The sequence below is a fragment of the Cryptomeria japonica genome, chromosome 5, assembly GCF_030272615.1.
Source record: "Cryptomeria japonica chromosome 5, Sugi_1.0, whole genome shotgun sequence".
Lineage (NCBI taxonomy): Eukaryota > Viridiplantae > Streptophyta > Pinopsida > Cupressales > Cupressaceae > Cryptomeria > Cryptomeria japonica.
Window position 1 is genome coordinate 835,502,712 of NC_081409.1, and position 11,493 is coordinate 835,514,204.

The 11,493-nt window shown below is 36.6% G+C and overlaps 1 protein-coding gene across 1 annotated transcript; it reads right to left on the reverse strand.

Annotated features, from left to right (window-relative positions):
• Positions 1-2,450: 2,450 nt before the first annotated feature.
• Positions 2,451-3,005, reverse strand: LOC131052700 (uncharacterized). The gene has a single exon (XM_057987280.2). It carries the CDS (start codon positions 3,003-3,005, stop codon positions 2,451-2,453), a length of 555 nt encoding a protein of 184 aa, XP_057843263.2.
• Positions 3,006-11,493: the final 8,488 nt, after the last annotated feature.

Here is an 11,493-nt window from a genome sequence, read left to right on the forward strand (position 1 = left end):
CTTAGAGAATTAGAAAAAGTAGTAGCCATCCCCGCCTACCTTTGCCTACATACACACACACACACACACATATACAAAAAGGAAAGGAGCTATGACACAATGCAAAAAACCACATTTTGAAAATAATTGTATGGATCTCTATATTCACAAAATTATCCGCTTAAACCCACAAGCGGGACCTGCTAAATCACCTAGATCTATATCATGCAGAATTATGAGAATGCATCCAAACCAGAGCAGACAGTGAAATAAATTTGATGCGAGAAGAACACGGAGCTGGAAATAGAACAACTTAATAACATAGCTAAGCTAAATATAATATTAACCTAAACATCCAAATGTATGTATAACTTATATCATAACTAAAAGTATAAGAAGTCTTTAAGTAACAAAGGAAACCAGTCAGAGCCACGAGAGACGATAAATTAAACCAAAAAAGAAACATAAAAAATATACTGCAGATAGGGATAGAGTCCTAGGACTTAGGAGAAGCTTGACACCTTCTCAACCGCACCTTACTTTCCGTCATCCGTGAACTAGCAGGGGGTTCATGTGGACTGGAGGCAGGGTCAGAAGGGATCTCCATATCACCGAGGAATACTTCAATGTTTTTTGCCTCGAGATGGTTAGCCATCCATCTATTACAAGGCATTTTTTTAACATGCAGGAGCTACATAAGAAAGAAAAAATTCCTCCGCCTTATCGGATTGTAGTCGCAAAGGCAACTTCATCTTCTATTTCCAAGATTGGACATCTTGGCACCGGTTTGTTTTTCCATATGAATCTGTCATAGTCATGGGGCTTAGGAACAATTAATTCCTCATCCACGGTGATAACAACCCTCTTTAGTTCACCCAATAATTCCTTCTTAAAGGCACTTTTGCATAATTTCACAACCACCTCCCTATCCCTCTCAAAGTGCATGGCCACTGCTAAAAACATTGTAGCTATATCAGAGTTGGCCCTAGTGCGGTCATCATTCTTAATATACTCTTCCCCTAATATTTTCTTGACCGCCCAAACAACTGGGACATTTGGGAATACCAGAATGCCTTTCAATCTATCTTCTTTAATGTCCTCTGTAAATGCCATTTGTCGCTTGAGCCCCACTAGCCTCAGTGGTGTATCCATAATGAGCTTAACTCACTCAGATCGCTAGACATCCTCGATTATATTGGGATAACCAACTGCTCTATAAACATAGCCATTACTATATTAATTGTGCTTTGAAGGGCTCTGTAAAATACAACTCAACTATCTCGATAAAGAACCAGTTTGATCGCTTAAGAGTGTTAGAGGGGCAGTAATGAAGGGTCAAGATGCAAGGAAAGTGGAGACAGTCGATCTCCAAGAACAAGGTAATTACTACCGCCAACGTTAATTGATCTCTCTACGAAGGTCACATCAACGTCTTTGTATATGCTGCTAGAATAAAGGTTTTAATTTGAGTAGAAGAAAAGGCTATGCTTGACAACTTATATATATATATATATATATATATATATATATATATATATATGGATGTTTATACAAATGCACAAATAAATTGATGAGAATATATATATACCTATAAGCATATATATATCTATGATTATATACCACTAAGTATATTATATATATATATATATATATACAAATTAGATATATATATATATGTGTGTGTATATAACTATACATATACACCTATTTATATAGATACAAATATATGTCAACATATGCATCATTTAATTTCTATATATATGTATACATAAATATGCATCTTATAATTATATGTATATATATATATGTATATATATATATATACATATACATGTACATATATATATATACATATATATGTATATGTACATGTATACATGTACACATATATATGTATATGTACATGTATATATACATGTACATATATATGTATATATATATGTACATGTATACAAATACATATATATGCATATATATATAAATGTATATATCCGTGTATATATATATATATATTCATCCATATATATACCTTTATATATATATATATATATATATATATATATATATATATATATACCTTTATATATATATATATATATGTATACATATACCTAAATATAATTGTCTATACACACACACACACATGCATATATCTGCATATATCTGTGTATATATTTTATACATATATACCTATATATATGAATATGTTTATATTTATATTTTTATATATCTAAGAAGCAATGAGATGAGAAAAGGCATGCATATATAAATTTCTTCTATATATTAGCATAATGAGTATTTTCTCTTTCGGAAAAAATGGCAGGAGTGTAAATGTGTCATTAACGTAAGGTAATAAGATATATAATCTATGTCCATCCTACAAGCCTCTTATCTGCTATCCCCTTATAGATCAAAGAGCGAGGGGGAGGTTTGATCTTAGAATTTTTGAGGCTACATACATGATGTTACTATTAGTCTACGTAGATCCCATCTGCCCCCATATTAGCTAATTCATCCGCCTCAGAATTACCCTTGTCGAAGATGTGATTAATTATGATCTTCTTGAAGGCCTTGCTCAGGTTTAAAGCTTTATTGAGAAACACATCTAACCTCCAGTTTAGAATGGATCCTTTTCTCATAGTGTTGATTATAATGGTCGAATCCCCTTCGACAACCAATTTCACTCCTAATGCCCTGCACATTTCGAGCCCTTCCACTAGTGCCATGAATTCTGCCCTATTGTTAGTTCCAATGCCTACTGGTTTAGCCCTTTGAGTCACCTCGGTCCCATCTAAGTTGTGAAGACAACAACCAATGCGAGTCTGTCCTGGATTACCTCTGGAGGCTCCATCAAAGTTTAGCTTAAACCATCCCATCTTAGGTGGTTTCCAAACACAAGTTTTCCTTTTACCTTTACCTAGCTTAGGCCCTGGTCCAATATAAGAGGGAATCTTCAAGCCATTCCAACGCCCCCTCATCTTCTCATCCCAGAAGGACACATTTGCTTCCCCATGCTGACCCTTCATTACTTTGTTATTTATAATTTCAATAATAACAACTTCTATTTTTTTAGTAAGTTGTTCCCAACCCAACTTTTGTCCTTTGAAGAGTCTCCTATTTCTCTCTTTCTAGAGTTCCCAAATAATAATAGATGGAAAAATGATCCACATAACTCCATACAAACACTTCATGTTTCTTATAGGCCAAGCTTGAAACATGTTCAGAACAGAGCTTGGTATTGCTGTACTCCATCCTAGTTTATTATGGAGCCAGTTCTAGCATTGAAGTGAGAAATCATAGGATAATAATAAGTGATCCACATTTTCCTCCTCCTTTTCGCAAAGAGGGCATCTGCTTGGGCCTTCATAACCCCATTTTCCAAACAGGTCAACTATAAGGACCCTATTATGAAGGGCTAACCACGAGAACATACCTGCCTTTGGGAGGCAAATTTTATCCCAACATAACTTTAATGGAATGTCACATTTTGGACTTAGCTGTTTTTCAGCCAGAAGTTTATATCCTTCCTCGGTGTTATAGCTTCCAGATTTGGATCCATCCCACACTAGTTTATCATGGCTGAGCTGGAAAGAAATGATTCTCGATTCTAGGATTTGAATCGACTCCTCTTTCTCTCCAGTCATAATTTCTATGTTATCCAAAGATTTCCATCTCCACTTATTGGTTATGCTTCCATCAACTTCTACTTCAATATAATTCTTGATGTGTTTTCCCCATCTATCTTCCAAGAGGGTTTGTGCATTTTTGAAATTAGCGAGTTTGTTGATTATCAAATAGCCACCCCACGAGTCTAACCAGAACAAGGCCTGACCACCCTCTCCTATATTTCATGTGAGTTTTTTCAGAATAAGGCTTCTGCAGTCAAGCATGAAGTTCCAAATGCGTGACCCTCTTGGGGGGTTAGCAATTCTAAAGATGCTCTCAGGGTTGATGCTATTCAAATATTTATGATACATGATTCTAGCCCATTTAAGGTGAGGGGACTTATGCATATTTCACACTAATTTCTCCCCTAAGGCCTTACTTTGATCTCTAATGTTCTTAATTCCAACCCCACCACTCTCCTTAGGCTTGCAAACTTTATCCCAAGCCATTAATGCATATTTATTTTTATCTCCTGACCCTTGCCAGAAGAAATTTCTTAGGATCTTGTTTAGCTCCTCCTTTTTGGCTGTCGGGAGGTCAATACATGACAGTTGATAAATTGGCTTGGAAGAGAGGACTGATTTTATCATGGTAACTCTACCCATTGAGGAGAGCCATTTTCCTTTCCAGGATTCCGCTTTGGACTTTATTTTGTTCACAATATGATCCCAAAGTTTATAAGATCTACAACCTTTTGTTAAGGGTAAGCCAAGGTATTTACATGGTAATTCTCCTACCCTAAAATTTAGAATATTGCGGATTGCATATTCTTCATTTTTATCAGTGTTAAAAGAAGATTTCATATTTTTTAGTGTTAATTTTCTACCTTGAAGCCTTGGCCTAGGAATCGAGAATAACCTTGAACGAGCATGCCTCTTGTCTCTTACCTAGGCCATATAACATAGTGTCATCAACACACTGATGATGAGGAATGGGAGATACCCGCCTGGTTATTCTAATGCCTGTCAGGGACTCCCTCTCTCTAGCTCTAGAAATTGACCTACCTAGAGATTCTTCCATAATGATAAAGAGGAAGGGAGAAATAAGACCCCCCAGCCTTAACCCCCTTGAAGTGCCAAAGAAGCCCTCAGGGGAGTCGTTTACCAAGATGGACATTGTAGGAGAGGAAATGCATACATAAATATGGTTTATCCATGATTTAGCAAAACCAAAGGCTTCCAGACATTTACAAAGGAAGTGCCAGTCCACTTTATTAAAAGCTTTCTTAATATCTAGCTTGATAAGCATACTCGATTCCTTGTTTTGTTGGATGGAGTGAATGGCCTCTTTGGCAATGATAATACCCATTACCATATTTTCACCTATAGGCTCAATCAGGAAGAGCCACCAAGTTTTTTTCAAACAAGTGGTACATTTTATAACCTCTCTATGTTGCATTCAAGTACACCAATAAAGAATTACAAAGATGAAATCATTTCATTGATATAAATGTATGAAGCATAAAAATATTGAATAAGTCTTTTTGAAGAAATGTAATTTTTATTGAAGATGATAAAATACATGTCTCACACAACAAGTCGTGAGACTGAATTTGCTCAAATAAATGCATATAAGGATCATTTATACATGAATGAGTAAACATTGAAAATAAGAATATGTAAAGGAGGTAACCAATCATTGCCTGAATGACTGGTACTGTTGGTCTGATCTGCTCCTGATGGTGTTTCCTCGCTTCTCCTAGCTTCCCTTGGTCCTTAGGTTTCATGTTTCCTGCATAGAGTGTGAATAATGAGTTAGAACAAGGTTATAAGCGATGAAAGGTTACACACTAAACATGAACATTTAACCATACATGCATAAGCTAGCCCCTATGTGCATTTATTTTTCTAACTGGTTTGTTCCATGTGCAGTAATAGGTGCAACTTTTTGACATTAAGCATATGGGGTAAAATGTGGCCCCCACAAGGATAGAACCCAGTATGCATTTGAAAGAGATTACTTTCACATAATGATTTTACAATTGCAATAATGTTACATTTGAAAGTGTATTTGCCATTGAGTGCACCTAGATCATGTGAACAATCTGAACAATGAAGAAGCAACAATATCTAAAATCTCAGTCAGTTGTGTGCAATAGAAGCTAAGGCATACATCAACATGGTAAAAGACATTGAGAGAATTCATTATTCATCCCTTAAGAATCCTTGAGTATCATATAAGTTCATTATGCAGACTAAACAGTGAAAATACAGTCATGTGTTTTGATCGTTTCTCAAAAACCCAAATGCCTACTTGGCTAATGTTTTAACAAAAATTAGAAGATGAAGTGCTGAAAAAACCTAGAAAATAGCGTAAAAACCCAGTTCACTATTTTCAAGAACCCTTCACTAGTTTGAAAGGGTGCAAAAAAAGAGAATTCACAACCAAGGATTCATTCTTGAACAACAAGATAAAGAGCATGGCAATAACCAATGTCAACCAGTTTGAGGACAATATGAGCGATGAGCTACACAAAAAGGGTTACAGTGAATTGAGTAAATAGGGGACTATTATAAAAGAGCCAATAGTGTATGATGTTTTCATAACAACAAATGATAGGTTGAAAGCATATGTGAATTGACATGAAGCAAGATAAAAAAAAAATAGTCAAAGACAAGTTTGCAGCCCTGTAACTTTAAAAATACAGTCAGTAATAAAGAACAGAGCATATCCAATCACTACCAAGGAGATAGCACAGTCATCCTATCACCATAGGTTGGTAAAAGCAACTTTTTATTCATAATGGTGTCATTTGTCACAACAAAATGCGTATCAACAAATAGAGATGATAAGCCAAATGTAGCAATCTCAAAATAGTCATAGCAATCAAATATAATGCAACTTCTAGAAAATATACAATGGCAGAGTGTAGGCCAACCTTGTGGTGGTTTAGATGAACATTTGCTAAAACATGGTTTTAGTAGGCATCCATATGATTCAAATCTCTACCTCGAGGAAAAAGGGGGGATATTGTGATCATTAATATATATGTTGATGACTTAGTTATCACAGGAAGCTCAGAAGAAATGATTGAAACAACTAAGAATGATCTCAAGAAGGCATTTGATATGACAAATCTCAAGCTACTATACTATTATCTTGGCTTAGAGGTATGGAAAACAAATCACCATATATTTGTATCACAAAGAAAATATACTAAGAAACTGATTGAGAAATATAGAATGGTGGATTCCAAACCCATGTCTACACCTATGGAATCAAGATTGCAATTATCTTCTTATGATCCATCTCATCAAGTAAATGCAACTATCTATCAACAAATGATTGGAGGTTTGATTTACTTAACTAATACAAGACGAGACATTGCTAATCTATCAAGATTCATGTAAGAACTAAAAATGTATCATTGGAAAGTGGCAAAATGGGTACTAAGGTATATTGTGGGTATATCCAAGGTACACTGAACCATGATTTTGAATATAAAAAGAATGATCAACTCTTCTTGACAGGATATACAAATGTAGATTATGTTGGTTTTGTGGATGATATGAAGTCTACACATGGATTTTTTTTCTTCCTAGGTTTAGGAAGTGTTTCTTGGGGAAGTAAGAAACAAGCCACACTTTCTCATTCTTCAATAGAAGTAGAATATTGTTCAACAAGTGCAACAATTTGTGAATCAATATGGCTACATCACATATTACAAGGATCGGGAGTATCATAAAACTAACCTACAGTCCTTTATTGTGACCATCGAATTTTTCTCAAGCTTGTTCATAATCCAGTGTTTCATGAACGAACCAGGCATATTGAAGTTGACTGTCAGCTCATTAAACGACATATTCAACAAAGCAACATTTAGCTTCGATTTTGCTTCACATAGAAAGTGTTGGAATTATTGGCATTAAGTTGTCATTGATGTCAACTGGTTTGGCAAGGTCACTAGTAAGTAAGAAGTGGTGACCAGTATAAGAAGAGAAAGACATATGATGGCAATGCATATGTGAGTGAGCAAACAGAAGGAAGGCTACCGGTACACATGAATTGTGTCATCTACCGATTAGCAGGCTTACCGGTAAGGCACAAACCCAGGATGAAGGTTGGCAATTTGTTTATGATGAAGAGATAGAGTGTTAAAAGAATCACAACAACACCCAGTGAGTAGAACAGAGAGGATGGCATGAAAACATACAAGAAGGAAAGATGATTTATCATGAGGATGTGTTGCCGGTATAGAGGACGTTTGTTGGTCATATCAATAAGGTGAACTGAACCGACATAGGAATCCAAGTAGAGGTGGATGTCGACAAGCATGACAGCTGGATGCCAGGTGGTGGTATTGCACAAGTCAGTGGAGTGTGCATCGACGTAACAAATTAGCAAGCAGGTTGACTTTTATGAAGAACCCACAAGTTACAGAGGATGCCAGAGGATTGTAGCTCGAGGAAGGCAAGCTGGCAAATAACTGAACTTATCCTGCAAGAAGATTTGATCTTCGCACCGGTTTGCTGAAGGAAACAAAAAAGCCATTAATGGCTTATGACAAAGTAAATCAGAAAAGCATGGTGCAGACCTCCAAATTTAGAAAATGCACATTGGAATGCGAAGTCTTGCTTGTGTTGATCGATGTCATGAAGGTCATATCCTTGGAAAAGCAGATCGAATCAAATCTGATTTGGATTGAGTTGGAGAAGGCAAAATCTAACACGACATTATTTTAGTGTGATTTTGGCGCGAATCCAAGATTAAAAATACGTGAGATCGAGACAGAAATGATTGATGCTTAACATGAAGGAGGAGAGTGAAAAGAGCTTGAGCACACAGAAGGATCATCTTCCTTAGAATTTATTCTAAGAAAATCGCAAGAGTCAGGTGGCAGTCAAACTAGTGAAAGGGTTTAACCGACAGAGACAGAGTACCGGTAAACTGTTGCAGGTCTAACAGTTAAGCTAATCGGTGAGGTGTGATTAATCAAGAAGGCATCCAAGTGTGACATAGTGTGTTGAGAGGCTGAGAGAGAGAAGAGATGCCAAGAATCAGAGAGCAATTTGATAAACAGTAGTGTGAGATCCACTGAAGAGGAGAAGACTGTTAACCAACATAAATCTATTTGATCAAGTATGGCAGAACTCATTTGCAACTTGAAGCTATAACTATATAATTTTTTTATTTCACTATACATCACCAAGTTGGAGCTTGGTGCAGGGGTTGGTGCTCCTTGGGTTGGTGCCCTAAATCTTTGTAATCCAGTGTTTCACTTGTGAGGCTGGATTGGAGAAGTAGTCTACAACAACATTTATCACCGAGGTTTTTCCCATATTGGGTTTTCCTCATACATCTGGTGTTGTGGGTTGCATTTGTGTGTTTGCCTCTTTTGATATCCACATTTGTCTTACCAACTTGATTATTTAGTTCCTAGGGTGATGACTGATACTCTAAGGTTGTTTTAATAAGGAAAAGAATTTAGGAACCACTGATTCACCCCCCTCTTAGTGGTGCATTGTGTTCAACAATTTGTATCAGAGCATAGGTTCCCAATTGATTAAATATTTGGTAGATGTTGGTCTTAGAACACAATGGAAAGAAATGAGTCTGCCTCCTCAAAAGCTCCCATGTTTGATGGATCCAACTATGCCTTATGGAGCAGAAGAATGGAGACCTATATTTCCTCCCTTGGTTTTGATGTGTGGATGTTTGTCAAGAATGGGTATACTATCCCTAGTGTTCCTCCCACTGATCTTGATGCCAAGAAGGACTATGAGAATAATGCAAAGGCTAAACATGTTATCTTAAGCGGGTTGTTTGATAATGAGTTTGTCAAGGTCATGCACTGTGCATCCGTCAAGGAGACTTGGGACAAAATGCAGAGGTTATTTGATGGAGATGCAAAAGTCAAAGAGGCCAAGTTGCAAGCACTAAGAGGTAAACTTGAAGGCATCAAGATGAAGGACGAAGAAAATATTGCAGACTACCTTCATAGATTTGATGAAACTGTGAACACCATCAAAGGACTTGGAGAAGAATTGCAAATGCGATTATTGTCAAGAAGGTACTCAGATCTCTCACACCTAAGTATGATACTAAGGTTTATGCCATAGAAGAAGCCAAGGATCTGAAGATCTTCACAATGGCTGAGCTATTTGGCTCACTAACAGCCTATGAAATGAGAACAACTGGTGATGCATCCTTAAGGAAAGAGGCAACGTTCAACTCCACCCAGAAGGGAAAAGAAGTAGCTTCTCATAAAGGATCCAGTGAAGACTCTGATGCAGAGGTAGCAAACTTTGTCAGAAATCTAAAAAGAGGATCTAGAAAGTATAAAAGAAAGCTACCACTCAAATGTTTCAATTGTGGTAAAGTTGGACACTTTGCTGCAAAATGTCCTTATAATGAAACTGGTGGAGATGAGTCAAGAGGTTTTAGCAGATTTGCTAGTAAAGATAAAGAAAGAAATGTCTACCGACAAGGAAGAAGAGGCTACTGAAAGAAGAACAACCTCTATACTATTGAGGATGATGCCACAGATGAAGAAAGTGCATCAAAAGATGACCACCATGAGAATGACAGAGAAGTTAATCTCTTTATGGCACTTGATGAACCGATTGGTGAAGATGAGGAAGAAGACATTTAGGCTGAAGTAGATCTAGAAGGTGAGCTTATAAGTTCTCTCGAGGAGCTGAGTAAAAAAAGAAGAGAACTCAAGAAGTTCAAGCTTGTTGCAGTAGATGAACAAGGTCTCTTGAAGCTAAGCAATACCTAGATGAGTCCAATCAAGTTATATTTGACTTGAAACTGCAGTTGGAAGAAGCTAAGAGGATATGTGAAGTTACATCCTTTGATCTGATGAAGAAAGAAAAGGAGCATCAAGATCTAGAAGAAGAAATAGTGAAGCTTAGAAAGGAGCTTGAAGAAAGTAAGAAAGATATAAGTGAGAAGCAAATATGAAGGCAACACCAAAGCCTTAGACAAGATATTGAGCAAACAGAAGCAATCCAAAGATACTGGTGGCTTAGGATTTTAAGAAGGTCAAAGTTCAAACAACAAAGACACATTTGGTAAGGAGATATAGTTCACCTCTTCCAATGAAGGTGAAGAAAAGAATACGTTCACAGTAAGCAAGCATACCTGTAAGAAGACATATGGAGATGTTGTTAGAAACTGCCACACAAATTGGTATGCACAATCAATGAACCAGAGGCCACACTCAATGTACCGACATGCAAATCTAAGGAGAAATGCAAGAATTGACCATGAAGGATTCACCAGAGTCAACAACATGAAAGGAAGACCCCCCATGAGGCATTCATTTGCAGGACAAAGCAACCTAACCGATATGTTTCAAACTTTCATGGTTATTGTTACCGGTGTAACAAATTTGGGCATAGAATATCTGACTATAGAATAACCAATAATCCCTCTATGAGTTATGAAAGTAGAAATCCTTTTAATGCACTCTGGGATATGAATTTTGTCTGTTATCAGTGCAATAGATTTGGTCATAGGAGTTTTGAATGTAGGAAGAATGAACCGGTGTCCTACAATAATTTCAAAGATTCATCTTTAAATAAAAATGTGAAATGCTATAACTGTCAAGAGTTTTGACATATAGCTTTTTTTTGTAAAAATAGGAAGATCAAGTAGAAGAAGACAAATCCTGATCAAGAACTAGCAGTTGAACCGGAGCACAAAATAGCAGCTGACAAGAAGAAGGAAACCAAACCCGTATGGGTTGAGAAAGAAAAGGACAAGGCAAAATCCAGTCTGATAGTGCAGATTGCCTTACATGTTGAAAGGAAAAATCTATGGGTTGTAGACAGTGGTTGTTCCAACCACATGACTGGTGATAAAAAGAAATTTATCAAGCATGAGGACTAGAATGGTGGTTCA

Coding starts and splice junctions, on each gene's coding strand:
- LOC131052700 (XM_057987280.2), bottom strand. CDS start 3,005: ATGAAGGGTCAGCATGGGGAAGCAAATGTGTCCTTCTGGGATGAGAAG.